At 36.9% G+C, this 19,227-nt stretch overlaps 1 protein-coding gene across 7 annotated transcripts in view; it reads left to right on the forward strand.

Annotated features, from left to right (window-relative positions):
* The window catches only part of FCHO2 (FCH and mu domain containing endocytic adaptor 2), a 121,363-nt gene that overhangs the window by 87,627 nt on the left and 14,509 nt on the right, over nt 1-19,227 (forward strand). For 4 of the 7 annotated variants that reach the window (XM_038530813.1, XM_038530814.1, XM_038530815.1 and 1 more), the window contains 6 exons: nt 3,427-3,530; nt 7,868-7,997; nt 10,150-10,209; nt 12,581-12,692; nt 16,014-16,169; nt 16,495-16,627. In XM_038530813.1, the coding sequence (XP_038386741.1) occupies nt 3,427-3,530; nt 7,868-7,997; nt 10,150-10,209; nt 12,581-12,692; nt 16,014-16,169; nt 16,495-16,627 (695 nt within the window). The remainder of the gene's footprint in view (nt 1-3,426; nt 3,531-7,867; nt 7,998-10,149; nt 10,210-12,580; nt 12,693-16,013; nt 16,170-16,494; nt 16,628-19,227) is intronic. The other 3 variants (XM_038530816.1, XM_038530818.1, XM_038530819.1) reach the window with 2 other exon arrangements.

Consider the following 19,227-nt stretch of genomic DNA (forward strand, 5'->3'; position numbering starts at 1 on the left):
ATGATGAAAAGAGATGATGTTAAAAACCTAAAAATATTTGAGAAGGTATAAAGGGGCGGGGGGGGAACGCCTGGGTGGCTCAGTGGTTGAGCATTGGCCTTTAGCTCAGGGCGTGATCCTAGTCCTGGATCGAGTCCCACGTCGGGCTCCCTGTGAGGAGCCTGCTTCTCTCTCTGCCTGTGTCTCTCATGAATAAATAAATAAAATCTTAAAAAAAAAAAAAAAAAAAAGAGAAAGCACAAAGGTGATAGTGCTACGTTACTCAGCAGTGTGCCTGACTGGCTAGTGATGGGAGCAATGTTGGAGTTAAAAACCAGCCTAGTATTTTTGAAAAGATAATTTTAAGGAATTTTTATAGATCTGATGTGCTCAGTTAATTCATGAAGAGAAAAGAAATGCTCTACATTAAGACTTCTGGGAGGGTTTTGCTTGTATATCAGTGTTTACACTTTTACCAACTGTTAGAGTTACATGTTGCTCCTCTGAAAAAACAGAATAATTATGGCTTCAGTTTTACCCCTATGTTTTTTAAATCTCGTATGCTCTCATACCTATTTTCCTTAATAGAAAGTTTGGACTTATGCTTTTGTTTGAAAATGTATTACTATATTGGCGCAGCGGTTTGGCGCCTGCCTTTGGCCCAGGGCGCGATCCTGGAGACCCGGGATCGAGTCCCACATCGGGCTCCCGGTGCATGGAGCCTGCTTCTCCCTCTGCCTGTGTCTCTGCCTCTCTCTCTCTCACTGTGTGCCTATCATAAATTAAAAAAAAAAAAAAAAATGTTTAAAAAAAAATGGGATCCCTGGGTGGCGCAGCGGTTTGGCGCCTGCCTTTGGCCCAGGGCGCGATCCTGGAGACCCGGGATCGAGTCCCACATCGGGCTCCCGGTGCATGGAGCCTGCTTCTCCCTCTGCCTGTGTCTCTGCCTCTCTCTCTCTCACTGTGTGCCTATCATAAATTAAAAAAAAAAAAAAATGTTTATTTTTCTAGTTTTGAATGATTAACATAACATTAACCTGAACCAAGAAAACTATTTGGCTATGTAGATTCATATATTTTTTTTTAAGATTCATATTTTATTCGAGAATTTCCCTGTTGCTTCTGGTTTTTCAACTGCTTTCCCCTCGTTCAGCTTAAGGAACTTAAGGACTATAGCAGAAACTCTTTGTCTCCCATGGATTTGTTTGAGTGTTTAGTAATTGAGTCTTTTCATGAAAGCAGCCTGTATTTTGAATTGGAAAAAGTGACTTGTGATTATTTGAAAGAGCTGAACCTTAACACTTCTACCAGGCTTGGTTTGTTTTGAGTTGGACAGGCTGTTTGTCTGGCAGTAATGAAGCTCAGGGGTACGTCTCTGTGACGTGAAGCTCTCACAAGCTTGAAATAACTTGTCAGTGTTGGTTTCATTGATAATGGGCTTCTCTTGCAAGTCACTACGTCGTAGCACAGGGAAATGTTATGGTTCTCAGGCTGGTACATATTTCTTCCAGTGCACAGCTTCAAGTAGGGGTGCAACGTGACAGAAGTGGGGCTCGCTGGGAGAAGGCAGTGGCCTTAGAATCTGCACAGAGTTTCTTAGCAGGGTTTTACGGTTTTCTTCAAGCATCGGAGATCTTCCTCAATGATTCCATACCCCTCGTGCATTGACTTTCACTCCTTTGTGACTCCCTTTTGCTTTAGGTCCTTTCCTGTCACCTGCATTCCCCTTCCTTTCATATATGTGTTCCCTTATCAATGACCACCGGTCCTCAGCCTTACTGTTTGTTTCTCCATAGATGTACTTAGGCCTATTCATATGTTTTTTTTTTTTCCCAAAGATTTTACTTATTTATTCATGAGAGACACAGAGAAGAGAGAGAGAGAGGCAGAGACACAGGCAGAGGGAGAAGCGGGCTCCATGCAGGAGGCCTGACGCGGGACCCGATCCCGGGTGCCCAGGGTCAGGCCCTGGGCTGAAGGTGGCGCTAAACTGATGAGTCACCTGGGCTGCCCAACTATTCATATGTTTTTAACCCGCACATCTGCAAACTTAAAGAACGTAATGATTTCTATTTCCTCCCATCCATATTCTTCAGTCTGAATTATAGCCCCACCTTTTACAATAAACTAAAGGGATTTGAAAATACTTTAGAATACTATACAGATGATTTAAACATATTTGCTCTCATTCTTCAATCTTGTTTAGATTTTGCTAATATATTTATGACTTTTGATGATTTACACTTGGATTTCATTAATTTATACCAGAATTGAGTAATTTTTAGTGAGGAATACTTAGGTTAGTATCTCTGATTTATAAAGTAGCAAAATTTGTAAATGGTGTTGAAAAACAACATTAAATTTATGTAGGATTCTATCATAAAAAAAAAAAAAAAAAAGGTATCCCTGGGTGGCACAGGGGCTTGGCACCTGCCTTTGGCCCAGGGCACGATCCTGGAGACCCGGGATCGAATCCCACGTCGGGCTCCCGGTGCATGGAGCCTGCTTCTCCCTCTGCCTATGTCTCTGCCTCTCTCTCTCTCTCTCTGTGTGTGACTATCATAAATTAAAAAAAAAAAAAATTATGTAGGATTTAGGAACAGTGAACTCTATAGGATTTCTGTAAGTATTTTCTTACCAAAAATTAATTATAGTGATTTGGGGGAATTTTTTCCATAAATAATGTATTTTTGATACTTTTAATTATCATCAGAAACTTTACAATGTAATTCAACTTGTAATTTGACTTTTAATTAAGGTAAGTGTTTTATTTAGAGTTCAGGTGACTACTAAAAAGGTGTTGCTTCAAAGGCTTGGTCTTGCATTACTGTCTGTAAGTAGATGTACTGGCAATAAATTAAAGACCTTCAGCCTTTAACTGGTTTATTTTCACTAGCCAGTTTGTCAGAATTTGTTTTTTTTTAATATGTATAAAGAATTGAGGGGCAGCCCGGGAGGCTTAGTGGTTTAGCGCCGTCTTCAGCCCAGGGCCTGATCCTGGAGACCCAGGATCCAGTCCCACGTCGGGCTCCCTGCATGGAGCCTGCTTCTCTCTCTGCCTGTGTCTCTGCCTCTCTCTCTCCCTCTCTCTCTCTCTCTCTGGTCTCTCATGAATAAATAAATAAAATCTTTAAAAAAAAAAAAAGAATTGAAATGGGAATACAGTTGTGTGTGTTAGTTCTACTGAGCAGTTAACTTTTTTTATTTTCAGGAATATTGTTAGCTTCAAGAAAAGCCCATTTGATAGATTCCCAGTATTTCAACAATTATGGATAATTTTATACATATATATGTATATATATAATTTTACACATACAAATATATATATCAAAAACTGGAAAATGAGCTTTGAGTACTGAGAGTTCTTCTATAATAGAATGTTTTTATGTAAGAATTACTACATACTACTAATGATTTTCTTCAAATTCTCTTTTTCCCCCCTACCAGCCAGGCCCACAACTCCTCTTTCTGTAGGCACCATTGTCCCACCTCCAAGGCCTGCTTCCAGACCAAAGCTTACTTCAGGCAAACTCAGTGGGATTAATGAAATAGTATGTACTCAGGTTTTTTTTTTTTTTTTTTAATTATAATTGTTTGATTTAAGATGCAAATGTATTTTTCCTATATGCACCTTTAACAGTTAATTGCTTGGAATTATCTAATTGAATCTTCAAATTATAGAAGAGCTTTTCCATCCAACATATCCTTTACTCCCTCATATTATTTCAGTGATCATACCTATGGAACAAGACATTGTTCAGGAGGAAAAGAGATGCCTGCGAAAGTTGGCACATCATAAAAATACCATTCAGTACCTATTCTTTCACAATTAAGAAACAGTATTCATGTAATTCTGCTTTAAGTAAAATATTAAGGAAGAAATGGTGGCCTGTTCTTAGGGCTTAGAAGTTTACTGCCAGGAGAATCCTGGAGGGCATCTAGTCCAGCTTTTAAAACATAAACTGGAGTTCAGGTCGCTTAACTGACTTGTCAAAGTACCATGTTGCTTAAGGAAAAAAAAAACATTGGCCTACAAAAGTTGTCAGGTAACTAAAGAAAATCTACAAGGTATATCCAGAGTGAGGTTCTCCCAAACCAGTCTTCTTGCCTCTCATCTCTTCTACTTTGCTTCATGTTTTAGACTAATTGCCAGTATTAAATTTCTAATAGTCAAACTTAATCATCTTATTCTCCATATAGACGTCTCCAGTGGTTCCCCATAATCCACGTGTTTGAATGTTTTAACTGAATGTATGAGGCTCTTTATAAAGTTGCCTCAACAGCCTATGTTATTACCATACTAACTGTCCAGCTTTCTCCTCTTTGCAACCTGTGTTCAGCCCTTTCAACTCTCTGCCATTCGCCAACCACATCATGCTCTTTTATGCATCCATGTCTTATTTTGCTCCCATTACTGAAGTGCCCCTCAATTGTCTGTGTAGGAAAATGATCTCTTTTTTAAGATGCAGCTAAATATCATCTAGCTATTTGATCATTTCTCCTCCCCAAGTGGATTTAATCACTCTTCCTTATAACCATATACTTTACCCTTATTTCTTATAGTGCACAAATTATATTGTGTATACTTCCTTGTGTGTTCCCTTCACGGGACTGTGCCTTAGCCAGTTTCATACTTTGCATAATGCCTGTTACATAATAGATATTTCATGAATAAATGAAAAGGCTTGAGCACCAAGTATTGAAATGGTGACATCTTTCTCTTCTTATTCTAATGAACAGAGTTAAGGAAGTGCACTCAAAGACTAGGTACAGGCTGCCAAGGAGATGATGTTATTTGAGTAATATAAAAATGACTGCCTCTAAATAACATAAGATTTCTTCCTGATTACAAAAGCATTGTAAGATCATGTAAAATTTGGGAAATAAAACAGAAAAATTAAAATCCCTTCCATATTTTATGACCCAGAGATAGCCAGTATATATATGTGTGTATGTTTGTATCTCCTTTCATTAATTTTTGAGTGCTTATTTATTCAGATGCAGTAAAACATAGTTGTTAAAGGCACAAGCTTATTAGTCACTAATTAGTCACTGAGCAGCATTAGATAAGTTATGTGTTTGGAGTCTGTTTCCTTAGGTGTAAATGAGTATAAAGAGAATGGCTGGTGTGAGACTGAAATGAGTTACTATGTGTAAAATACTTGCAACATTACCCAGTGCAAGTAAATATGCAAAAAAAAAAAAGTTACTGTGCATGATAAATCAAAGGTCATAGTTTACATATTTTTTATTCTTCACTTGAAAATATTTTGGGGATATCTTTCTATTTCATGAATTATTCCATGGGCTTTAAGCTCCTTCCAAGCAGCAGAATTCTTTGTCAAATGATCTGAAGTTCCAAGTCTGTTATTAAATAACTAAAAGTTGGACTTTTATACTTGAATCTTGGACCTTTTACTCCCTGTCCCAGCCTTGAGAACCTTCTAGAAACCACCCTCTGAGGGCTTCTAGGAGCACCTTTGGAAATGGTTCTAGAGCATAAATGCTCTATCTTGTAAGACCACCATCAACATTAAATTTCCCAGAGGTTTTTAGAAATGTGATTAGTTTAAACATTTAGTTTATTTCCAAGTTTTCATTATTCAAAACTGGCTTAATTATTTCTTTATGAACAATTTCTTAATATCCTTTTGTTTACTTCTTAGCAGACATTATTTCCTTACTAAAAAATTTTAAGGTGAAATTCATGAACTAAAGGGTATGCATGTTTTTAAGACTCTTGATGATTATTATTGCTGTATTGCCCACCAGAAATTTGTATTTGAATTTTCTCCAGCTGTACATCTGAGTGTTCTTTTCCTTGTATGCTTATATGTGCACTTTTCCGGGGAGAAGGGCTCTCTACCTTTCACCAGATGCCCAAAAGAGTCACTAATCACACCCTTCTCACATTCCTATAGTAAATGCCTCATTGTTCTAGAACAGTGGTTTTCAAAGTTTGGTCCCCAGATCAGCAGCAGCATTACCATCACCAAAGATCTTGATAGAAATGCGGTTTCTCTGGGTCTGCACCAGACAAATCAAAAATTCTTCTGAGAAGTGGCCCTCTGAGTGATTCTAATGCATGTTTATATTTAAGAACTGCTGTTTTGAAGTAGTGCTGTTCAATAGAAATATCATGTAGCAACAAATATTAAAGTATTCTAGTAGCCACAGTAAAAAAAGTAAAAACACTGAAATTGACATTTTATTTTACTCATTATATGAAAAAAATCATTTTACAATGTAATCAGTATAAAGATTGAGAGGTTATTTTTTTGTTTGTGTCTGCTAAGTCTTCAAAATCTGTATATTTTATACTTAATTTGAACCAGCCACATTTAAAGTGCTAGTGGCTACTGTACTGGACAGTGCCATTCTAAAATAAGACAAAAACCACTTGAGAAAATAGATATTGTGTTTTTCTAAAAAATTATAAAATACACATTCTAAATTGTAAATTATAAAAATGTAGCCATGTGATATTGGTCATGAAGCCATGTTGCTATAGGAGAAATTTCTCCCATGGTTGGTTGATCAAGACTTTTTTCTGAGTTTGCAAGTTTCAGATTAGCTGCTGAATTGAATGTTTGGCCTCATACCCTGCACTATTTCCATCTGTGTACATAGGGAGTTGCAGTTTTATACTTTGCTGCATTTTTTTTAATCTGTCTTCATTATCAGTCATCAAAAAGCCATTCTCTGGAACTAATAAATTGAATACTATTTAATTGTGGCAGTGAGGGTTTACTTAGTGTAAAACACTTGGATGGTATCTAATTTTCATGTAAGTGTGTATCTGTAAATGTATATTCATGGAATCAAGAGTTGACTAATTTTAGTTGTATGAATGCTTATAAAGGGTTTTGTTTTTGCCATTTGTTTTCATGTCCCTCAAATAATTGAGGACAGAAACAATGTCTTTGTTATTCACTGCTTGGTTTCTAGTACCCAACCCATGGCCTGACGCATAGTAGGCACTAAATGAGTATTGTTTTCAGTTTATATTTTTATAAGCAGGAAAAGGTTATTTTTAATTAAGCTAATAAATATGCCTTATGTTAAAAAATGAAATTTCTCAGCAAGTGTTGATCATCTCTTATTGGGACTCTTAGGAATGTGGAAGGAAAAAAATCCATTCACCCAGGTAAAAGATATGAAATATTTTTCGTATTTTTTTTGTTTAGAAAAGTGGGAAGGCAGTAGAATTGATTTTCTCAAACCTCCTTTAGGGGTTAAACTGTCTCAAACAGGAAGCATTACAAGGAATTATAAAAGGAAAACGGACACATTTGTAAACAGTGAAAATAAAGCCAAGCAACATATAGGGACAAAGTGTTTGCAGCATGTAAAGCAGAGGGGTTAGTGAAAGCTCAGGTAATACTAAGCCCTCCTGAAACTAAATCAGAGAAAGCTAACAAAGAAAATTCATAAAAGGCAAAATGCCAACTTTATTTTTATCAATTTAAAAATTATTTTTCCTTCTTCTGAGTCTCATCCATTCATTGCTGACAAGGGTACAGAGAAATATTCTCTTATATTTATAGGCAGTAAAGTGAATAATCCTTTTGGGAAGCAGTTTGGCAGTATGTTTGAAAAACCTTCATACAGTTTGAACTAATAGTTTAACTTCTGAGAATCTGTCTTAAACATACTTTTTGAAATAGAGAAAATGTCGTATGAATAAAGGTTCTCTTGACAGCATTATTTTGAAATAGCCTTCCTAGCCTTTAATCTACACTTGAAAATTATTCGACCTGTGGCATCTCTATTTTTGGTTATAAGAAAATCAATTTATATTAAAATTAATCTTACCTGGTAACTAAAAATCTGTTCTTATAAGGAGCAGTTGTTTTAGCACTTTGGTAAATAACTTTTTGTTTTTAAGCCCAGGCCATTCAGCCCACCTGTAACTTCCAATACCAGCCCACCTCCTGCAGCTCCATTAGCACGGGCAGAAAGTTCTTCTTCTATCTCATCTTCAGCTTCATTGAGTGCTGCCAATACTCCAACAGTAGGTAAGTGATTATTATAGATGACATGTGATAGTTAGCATCCCCAGTATGGCCAGGCTGAATTTTGTTTTTTAATGAGCTCACGAATTTAACATTAGAAATTTTGGTTTTCTGGAAATACAGTTGGCATTATCAAATGTGCCGCATTTTCCTTTTCTGTTACACAGTTTATATTATCTGAATAGGAGAAATTTTTAGCACTGTTGAGAGTGCATCAAATTTATCAACTACTGACTAATATAAATAGTTGAAGGCAAAATACAACACAGTCCTTTCTAATGTGAAATGATACTTAGATTCCTTAGAGTTTTTATTTCATTTTTTTTTTTAGAGTTTTTATTTCAATAATGATTCAACTTAAGAAAGTTTTGTGCTTACAATGAAGTACTCCTACAAGAATTTAAAAAATAAAGATCTAAAAGTAAATATAGGCATATAAGCCTAAACCCCACCAAATCCAGTATTTTATTACATCTAGTTTTTTTTTTTTTTTTTTTTTAAAGATTTCATTTATTTATTCATGAGAATACACAGAGGAGAGAGAGAGAGGCAGAGACACAGGCAGAGGGAGAAGCAGGCTCCATGCAGGGAGCCTGACATGGGACTCGATCCAGGGTCTCCAGGATCAGGCCCTGGGCTGAAGGTGGCGCTAAACCGCTGAGCCACCCGGGCTGCCCTACATCTAGGTTTTAAGACATTTTTCTATCTTCACTTATAACTAATTTTTTTCTACAAATTCTTACTACGTTTCTTGCCAGCTGTTGATATAATAAAGCACAAAGCCACTTTAAAGCTGTTGTGTTGTAGGAGTGGCAGCTTTTCATTAAAATTAGAACTGTCCTTGTTGCTGCTTCTAAGCAGTAAGAGTTCATCTTTGACAGTCCCATTCACTGATGCACACTAACTGAACATAATTCAGTAGTGCTCTTTTTTTTTTTAATTTTTAAGAAATTTTTATTTATTTATGATAGTCACACAGAGAGAGAGTGAGAGAGGCAGAGACACACACAGGCAGAGGGAGACGCAGGCTCCATGCACCAGGAGCCCGACGTAGGATTCAGTCCCGGGTCTCCAGGATCGCTCCCTGGGCCAAAGGCGGGCGCCAAACCACTGTGCCACCCAGGGATCCCCAGTAGTGCTCTTTTTTTTTTTTTTAAAGATTTTATTTATTTATTCATGAAAGACACACATACACACAGAGGCAAAGAGAGAAGCAGGCTCCGTGCAGAGAGCCGACATGGGACTCGATCCCGGGACTCCAGGATCATGCCCCGGGCCAAAGGCAGGCGCTAAGCCGCTGAGCCACCCAAGGATTTCCCCCAGTAGTGCTCTTAAGTGTGATCCTGTACCATCTGTCTGCATCACCTGAGAACTTACTAGAAACAGAGACCTTTTAAATCCCAAGCTCAGTATGGGGTTAGCAATTTTGAACAGGCCTTCCAGGTGATTGTGAAGCATGGTAAGTTTGAGAATGACAGCCCTATTTAATTATATCCGATTTGTGAAAACTCAGAAAAGAGAAATGCATTTTCTAAGTTTGGACATTATAAAATGACATAATAAGAGGCTAATATAAGATTAAAAGTAATTTCATATTTACATGTCCGAACATGATGTTATCATCTTATTTTATACACCTTTACGAACATACCGCTTTTCCAGTCTTTTAATTTCAGGTAAACTATATTTAATAAGTTTTTCTATTTGTTGTATCAGCACTTTATTCTTACCTTTTCTTTTTTTGTATATGTGATTTTGTTAATTTTGGTTTTTACAGACTGTTTTTGTCATAAAAAACATAGATGGGTCCTTTAAGAAGTCAGATGGGTGGGCTAGGTGCCAAAATTAGCTTTACTTCTCTATTTTCCCTTGATTATTTAGAAGGATTTCAGTTTGTGATGAAACTATTTTTGATTGAGTAGGTACGTATTTGCTTTTAGTTTGGGTCAGTGTTGGCAGTAGAAGAACCACAGGGTAGATGATAGCGATGATCTAGGCAGGCAGGATATAATGTGGATTTTGTACAACAAAGGTACTTTAAATCTACCATAAAAGTTCACTTTTAGAAATTATAATGCTTATTCAGCTAAGTTTTTGATTCTTCTTGAAAATATTTTATTTTCCTGCAATATTTTGTTTTATTTAAATATGATAGAAGATGATAATTTGATTGGGACACTCTCTGAAATTGAAAAGCAGTGTGAGACTTCACAAGGTATTGTATCAAAAGCAATGTATGTGTTGACTAATGATCCTAAAATGTATCTAAAATACTTTGTTACCTCATTTTTCCTTTTTCAGCAATCTATGGTGTCTCAGAAGTCAAGAATAACTCTAAGGTTTTACATTTGTACTAATTATGTCCAGTTGCTATATATAGGATCTATTGATCTCAAATCCCCAATTATAAAAACATACAGAATTTTTGCATTGTCTTCCATCTCTCTGCTTTTCTTTCCTCTTCCACATTAAGAAATGTCCATAAATCTTACTGCTAATGTTGTCAGTCAGAGAAAAAGTCAGAAAAGAAGCAGCAGTACGATGTCAGTTTAAAAAAAAAAAAAAAAGTAATACCTCAACTACCAGAGCAAAGGCTGTCCTAGGAGGACTGTCCATCTAGTGAGGTGAGGTCAGAGGTATAAAGTTAGCAAATAGTTGGGAGTGGTTTTTACTCCTGAGTGGAAAGAAATTCCACAAAAATATCCATTGATTGTTACAGGAAAATACTTCATACTTCAACTTTATAAGTTTTCTGCATTTTTGAAGCATATAGTTTAAAAGTAGAACAATGAAACCAAGATTAGAACACATAATATTCTTCTAAAGAATACAGGGGATTTTTTATTTCTAAGAAATTATTTATTCTGAATAGTGTATTATAAATTTACACTTTTATACTATTTTAAGAACTTGATTACTTATTTCCTATGTCAATTTTTTTAACTATGCATGTGCAATATGATCTTGAAAGGAAAACAAGAATAGAAAATACTAAAGCGGATATACCAAAATGTTAAGTAGATTTTGAGTTTTCCCCCTACTGCTCAGTGCTAGACACATTATAAGTTAGTAAATAGTAGCTGTTTTGATTTTTTCAGATTTTTATATTATTGGATTTTTAATTTTCATATGAAATTTTAAGTTTTTTTACAGTCAGGAGATGGAGGGAGTTACTTTTTCCATTGGCCTAGAAGCAGTTCTTGTATTGATTTTTAATCCCTGAGCTATTTTTCTAACTATGAAAAACCTTCTGAGTCAAAATTCTTTCAAAATTTTAAATACCACAAAGTCTTCGTGGCCATTAAAGCTAACAAAACATCTTTCTAATTGTAGAATCTCAGGGTCACTTGTGAGACAGAGCATTAGTACTGATTTTTGTCAGAATTAGTATTTTAGGTATTTCAAAAGAACTCCACCTTTCACTATGGTACACTGTACTCTTCTCTGAAATAAAAATACCTGGTGGCTATGAACATTGACATTTATAGAACAAAAATATATATTCAAATTTCAGAGATACATGTTGACCCAGATTATTCATTCTTAGAAAAACTGAATATATTATTGGCTTATTTTTCATAAAATTTCATCATTTATTGTATTACATAAAATGCTCCACTTTCCAATCAGTAGCAATAGTGGTAAGGTGTAAAGAGGAAGGGTGCATTTGTCAAGAAAGGTAGTCAACTATTTTTTTTTTGAAAGATTTTATTTATTTATTCATGAAAGACACAGAGGAGAGAGGCAGAGACACAGGCAGAGGGAGAAGCAGGCTCCATGCAGGGAGCCCAATGCGGGACTCGATCATGGGACCCTGGGGTCATGCCCTGGGCCGAAGGCAGGCACAAAATCACTGAGCCACCCAGAGATTCCCGGTAGTCAACTATTTTGAGGAATTTTCCTTTATGAAATAAGCCAAAAATTTTGTTTAGGTTAAAAAAAAAAGCACACACAAAAACCCTGAACATATGCATATATTAAATTTCTTTACATTTTATTATTTAAAAAAACTGATCTTTATATGATTTGACTCTAAAGGTGTATTATGTAAGTGAACTTTATGTCAGGAATGTTATAAAAAATAACAATATAGTTCTATCAAGGTAAGGAAATGTAATGTAAGGACCAAAAAAGTAAAAAAATTATAATGAGTAGCGCGTGTAACATTATATTGTTCATTTAGAAGTAGCTGAAATACAAAAATCCAGTTTAGTGCCCTGAAGTGTGTGATTGGTAGAACCTGAAACAGTTTAGTATCTGAAGGGTTATGAAGAAATGTTTTGGAAATTTCAGTTCTTTAGGGGAGGGTCTTTTTCCTTCTGATATTCCTTAACCCATGCGTTCAATGTCATTTCATATAAAAGAAAAGTCAGTGTGACATATTTTTCTGATTCTTTTTCTTGTCTTCTGTATTATGTTCCAGTTGGTTTTATGCTGTTTCTTAACCTCCAGATTTATACGTTGGCCAACAGTGGAACCGGTAGTAGTCATTTGTGATAAGCTAATAACATTGTGAATTTACCTGTCTTGATATCTTATAAATGTCTTTTCTGTATGATTTGACAAATGAATTACATGTATTCTAGGTGTGTCACGAGGTCCCAGCCCTGTCAGCCTTGGAAACCAGGACACCTTACCTGTGGCAGTTGCCCTTACAGAATCTGTTAATGCCTATTTTAAAGGAGCAGATCCCACCAAGTTAGTTTTAAAAAGATGTGTGTGTGTGTGTGTGTGGGGGGGTGTTCATGTGCACACACATGCATGTTTGGTGGGGAGAAAGCTTAGTGGTAAATTTTAAGAGTTATATTTTGATTCTGTTATAGGTGAGAGTTTTCTGTTATTTATTTATCTGCCTTTTTTGTTATCAAATATAGCCATTTAGCAATTACCTTTCTTAAAAAATCACTATAATCAGCAATGGTAATGGCTTTTTCCCCCCACTTTATTTATATTCTTGACCAGGCTGTAGGACCATTATGACCCATCTGTTTAACATATCTGTAGAGCAGGATGATGGCAGCTGACCTAGAAGGGAATAGAACTCTGAACCTTGGCTAAGTGTGTATCATTGGTGAAAGTGTTCTGTTTGAAAGAGAGACCTAGAATATAGGTTTCGTTCGTGAGACGCTGGTCAAGGAATTGTTTTAACCTTCTTTTAAGAAATGTTTTGGTGAATGACCACTCCTACTTTCCATGTACTCATTCAACATACATTGACCAAATATTTGAGCGTTTACTGTGTGTAAGACATGGTTATAAGCTTGTATTATCATGCAAGAAGCAGCTTTTTAGTTTTCTTAATTTATGATAAAAAACAAATAAAAGGTTTGTATTATTTTTTAAAAGATTTTATTTATTTATTCATGAGAGAGGCAGAGACACAGGCAGAGGGAGAAGCAGGCTCCATGCAGGGAGCCTGATGTGGGACTCGATCCTGGGACTTGATCCCAGGACTCTTTAAGATCACGCTCTGGGCTGAAGGCAGGCGCTAAACCGCTGAGCCACCCAGGGATCCCCAAAGCAAACCTTTGAGAGAAGAACTTTGTTTAGTCTATTAACGTATCCTCCACACTTGAGTATTTGATGGATGATTGTGTGCTGAATAACATGAAAGGGAGTGGAATTGATATATGCTATGAAGAAAAATAAACTAGGGTAAGAGGAGATAGAATTACATAGAGGGCTTTTTTTTTTTTTTTTTTAGATAAGATGATCAGAAAACCTTTTTGATGTTAAATTTGAGCAGATGTTTCAAAGACATTGAGGAACAAACCATGCAGATGTCTGAGAAAAGAGCATTCCAGTGAGTGTAAAAGACTGAGGTAGAAGCATACGTGGCCTGTTTAATGAACAGGAAAGAGAACTATGTCACTAAGTTAGAGTTAGGTTGGAGAGGAGTCGTCCCTCCTTAGGGGGAGCAGATCATGTTGGGAATTGTAGACCATGGTAAGTAGTTTAGAGTTTATTTTGAGCAAGATGGGAAGCCAGCGAAGGCTTTTGAACAGAGAAATGAAACATAGGTTTCGTTTGTTTTGAACAGAGAAAAGAAACAGAGGTTTCTTATGTTTTTGAGGGAGCACTCTGGTTGCCACATGGAGAATAAACTAGAAGGAGCCAGAGTACAAGCAGAGAGAGGAGGTTAACTGCAGCAGTCCAGGTGAGAGATGATGGTGGCTTATATAAGGGTATTAGCTGAGGAAATCATGAGTAATAGATACTGAATTCATTTTGAAAACAGAGTTGTCAAGATTTGTAAGAGAGTAGACTGGTTAAGTTTTGAAGTACTTACTAAGACAACTGGATACATGATTCTGGAGTTCAGGGAGTAGGTCATAGGCTAAGATAACATATTCAGTAGTCAATACTGAAAGCCACCAGCCTCAGGGACTAGAGATCTGTTGAGAACTGTGGCTCCCTTCCATGTTTTAAAAACAGGAAGACAGCAATGATTTGGTAATGGAGTTTGATACAGCACATGGCAAGAAAGGTGAGGAGAGAACCAGTAGAACAGTGTCCCAGAAATGAAGTGAATAAAACTCTTCTGTGAAGGATAGTGTGAAGCTGTATCTGATAGGTCAGGAAAAATTGACTTTTGACATTACAGAGATGATTGGTGATGATTTTAGTTGAGTTTTGGATGAAAGCATGCTTGGAGGATGTTCAAGAGCAAGAGATGATGCAGATACAACTATATTTGAATAAAGCAAGTATAGAAAACTTTCAGGTTGTTTGCTCTAAGTGGAAGCAGAGAGGTGGAGTGGTAGCAGCAGAGAAATGATAGAAGCAAAGAGTTTTATTAATTTCAGTTTATGTTTTTTAGAGATGATAAACATTTTAGCATGTCTGTACACTAATGGGAAAGTTCCAATATTTTTGGAAAAAATTGAACTTGTAGGAAAGGATACGATTGCATGAGTTAAGTACTTTGATGTGTAAGAGGAAATGACCTTCGTGCAGAAGCAGTGAGATTGGCATTAGGGGTATAGACTGATCATCTGTTGAAAAAGGAGGCAAGGTATGGATACAGAGTCAAGCAGGAGTTCAGTTGTGAGCCTGTGAGGAAGTTTTTCCCTGATTTCATTTCTTCAGTAAAATTTAAAGTCAAGTCAATGACTGTGAGTAGAGGGGAAGGAATATTGTAGGTTGGAGGAAAAAGAAGGCATGAGAAGAGGTAGTGTTGCATAATGATGGACTAGGAAATCCCAAGAGAGGAGGAAATAAGGATCTGAAGAAACGAATGTAAAGGTAGTAGGAACAATAGATTGTGGAGGCTTTGGTGGGGTTGGAGACTGATTGGAGATGTGGTACTAGACAGAATGAGGCGGGCAAAGAGGAAGTGACCATTAGAGGAATGAGGAGGCTGAAATGTGGCTGAAGTAGGCTGGAAGACAGGACCACTGGAGGTAAGGGGCTGAGATCTAGGTGACCAGAATATTAGTAGGGTTATCTGTGTGGATATTAAAGTCACTAAAAATTATGGTAGGAGTAGTGGTACACAGAAAGACTGACAGTGGGCCAAGAACTAAAATTGTCAGGAAAATGAAAGGGATGGAATAGCAAGTAGTATAGTCTAATGGTTTGGGTTATAAGACACTGGAGGTTTTTAGGAAGGAAGTAGTAATATAGAGTTGGAAGAGGCAGTGAAGAGCAAGGAAGACATCTCCCACTGCCACTGTCAGGCCCAGGACTTTGGGCGGGGGCAGGGGTGGGAGGGTCAGGGAAAAATAGCTACAACTGGAGATGCTGTTACAGGAAAGCATTGTCCCCTGTAGGACAGCCAGAGGATGGTCTCCGCAAACAAGCAAAGGAATATGATCTTTATGCTTGCATTTGTGTTTGAGTTTAATTCTAAGCAAAGATGATGATACATGCTTCATGCACATTTTTTAATTGAAAAAATAGTTCATCTGTAATTATGATGAAAGATTTTTTGTGTCCTTTTTAAACCAAGTATGTTTTAAATGGATATTAAAATGCCTTATTTGTACCACTTAAAATTTTCAAAATCTCTAATTTCAGGTGTATTGTGAAGATCACTGGTGACATGACAATATCATTCCCGAGTGGAGTTATTAAAGTCTTCACTAGCAATCCATCTCCAGCTGTGCTGTGCTTCAGGGTGAAAAATATCAGCAGACTAGAGCAAATTCTTCCAAATGCACAACTTGTGTTCAGGTTTGTGTACTTTTGTTTTGAAGGTGAAATTTCTTTAAGAAACTTTTCCTTCTTCAATGGAGCAATAATAATTGAGTTGAATGACAATACCAAAATTTATCATTATTAAACAGCCTTCTCCAGCCTGTGTTTTTGGTGGTGGTGGTGGTAGTTGTTAAATCTTCTGTTCTGTTCATTATCTCATTGTTCAAGTTTCTGCTATGTTCTATTTTTTATCTGCCTAACTTTAGTTATTCCTACTAGTCTTCCCCAGGTCACCAAATGATGATACAGAGGCAAAGATAAAGCTAAGTCAAAATAACAAAAATATTTCTTGTGCTTACAGTGATCCATCACAGTGTGATTCTAACACAAAAGATTTTTGGATGAACATGCAAGCTGTTACTGTCTACCTCAAGAAGCTATCAGAGCAAAATCCAGCTGCTTCTTACTATAATGTAGATGTATTAAAGTATCAGGTGAGTGTCTTATCCTTGTAAACATCTTAAAATATTAACAGATAGAATCCCACAGATTAAACGAGTAATAAGTTATGGCCAAGAGAGGTTTATTCCAGGAATTCAAGGATATGTCAAAATAAGACTATCTGGGGGTGCCTCAGTGGCTCAGTTGGTTAAGCATCTGTCAGGTCATGATCTCAGGGTCCTGGGATTGAGCCCTATATTGGGCTCCTTGCTCAGCTTGGAGTCTGCTTCTTCCTCTACCACTGCCTCTCTCCCCCATGCTTTTTCTCTCTCCCTCTCTGTATCAAATAAATGAAACCTTAAAAAATTAAGCCAAAGGAAACTGATGATCAAACTCACCATGTACTCTTGATTAAAAAGCTGAGTAAATTTAAATACATGAATTTGTCCTTAAGCTGAAAAGATCAGCAACATCAGTCTTAATAATGAAACACATAAAGCACTTAAATTCTGGAATGGCAAAGACACCTATTCTTGTTAATAGTATCAGAATTTTCTGGATGTATTAGTACAGCTAGACAAGAAAATTAAGTAAGCAGTAATACTGGAAGGAGGAACCCAAATATTATTACTTATAAGTGATGTTCCATTCCTGGAAAACTCAAAGTAATCAACTGAGAAAAGCTATTTGCTAATAGGAGCTTCTAGTAAAGTGGTGAGTTTAATGAAAAATTAGTAGCTTTCTAAATAACCAGTTAGGAATTCTAATGTAGAAAAAATATTGATGATAAAAAAAACTAATTAGAGTTAGAGAGGTAGTAGAAGATGGCAATATAGGAAGATCTTGAGTGTTCCTCCTTTAATGGACACACCAAATCTGCAGCTGTGTCTGGAACAATTTCCTCTTAAAAAAAAAAAAAAAAAGATCTGAAAACTACCTGAACAACTCCTTCACATTAGTAAATAAGACAAGGGTCACATGGAAGCATGCAGGAGAGGCTAAGACCCAGACTCCCCCCAAACCCCCCTCCTACGGCACTGCAGCCAACAATCAAAGGGAACTCATAAACCTAGAGCCCCTTCCTGAATGAAAGGTTCATACCCCATCATTAGGCATCTAACTTTTCCTGAGAGAAGAGTCCCCAAAATATCTGGCTTTGGAAAGCAACAGAGCTCATACCCGTGATAACCAGAGCTATAGTGATCTGAGAAACACCTTTTGGAGGGCTCTCACACATACTCACCCTAGGTTACCACGGCAGAAGCAGTCATTCAAAAGGTACCCAGACTTTGGGTGAAAGAGATTCATTTGCTAATCATGAAACATGAGCCAGTGAGGCAGGGGCCTATTGGGATACTCACCAGGGATAGATGGGCTAATGGGCAGGATTTTAGTGCTGACTAGTGAAAGCTAGCAGGTGCCATATATATACATTCTTTTATTTCAAACTGTTTTTTTTTTTTTTTTCCTTTTTACCTGTTGCCATCTTTACCATCCAGGGAACATAGGCAGAACAATGTCATTTTTGCCCTGTCCCTCTGCCTTACTGCAGCTTGTTGATATCTCCCACAAAAGAGCTTATACACTTGTCTGGAGACCCAGGTTTTTCAACTGTTGCCTAGCAGACTCCTGTAGATTGCATGGTCTGGTGGTCATCGGGTCTTAGGCTTGTGGTCTTACAAAACTGTGTATATTTGTTTTTTTAAAAAGCTGCTGCCTAATGGTTTGGCTTCCTTCCAGTCAGTCTCAGTGTAGGTGCTGAGATTACTTCCTTTAGGACACTGACAGGTCTTGGCACATCCTCAACAATTGGGAGCTATTAAAATAGGAAATAGGCTGCTTGGATAATCACCAAGTTTCAAGAGACAAGTAACAGCTAGGGTGAGGTTGAATGTTAAGGTTCATCTACGTGAGGCTACTCTGTCAAGACTGGGAGAGGTGGCTATTTCAGCTCATAACATAGAAACAAAGAGCCAAGCAAAATAAAGAAACAAGAGAATATGTTCCTAATAAAAGAACAAAATAAAACCTCAGAAAAAAAGCCTTACTGAAATGGAGGTAGGTAATTTGCGTGATAAAAATTCAAAGTAATGGTGATAAAGATGCTCATTGAACTTGGGATAAGAATGGATGGACACAGTGAGAACTTAAAATATAAGAAAGTATCAAGTACTAAATGTAAGTCACAGTACTGAAAAATATTTGACAGCAGACCAGATGAAGCAGAAGGGAACAATAAACTTGAAGACAAGACAGTGCAACTTACCCAATTAGAGCAGCAAAAAGAATGAAAAACGTGAGGATAGTTCAAGGGTCTTAAAGGGGCAATATCAAGCAGACTAACATTGACATTATAGGTGTCCCAGAAGGAGGAGATAGTAGTACAGTAGGGGAATTTAATGCCCCATTTACATCACCTAGACGAATTATTAGTTTTTTTTTTAATTTTTTCACTTCAATTTTTAATTTTTATTTTTTTACATATTTTTTTTAATTGGAGTTCAATTTGCCAACATATAGCATAACACCCAGTGCTCATCCCATCAAGTGCCCCCCTCAGTGCCTGTCACCCAGTCACCCCCATCCTCCTCCCACCTCCCTTTCCCCCACCCCGTTGTTCGTTTCCCAGAGTTAGGAGTCTCTCATGGTCTGT

The sequence above is a fragment of the Canis lupus genome, chromosome 2 (assembly GCF_011100685.1).
Source record: "Canis lupus familiaris isolate Mischka breed German Shepherd chromosome 2, alternate assembly UU_Cfam_GSD_1.0, whole genome shotgun sequence".
NCBI lineage: Eukaryota > Metazoa > Chordata > Mammalia > Carnivora > Canidae > Canis > Canis lupus.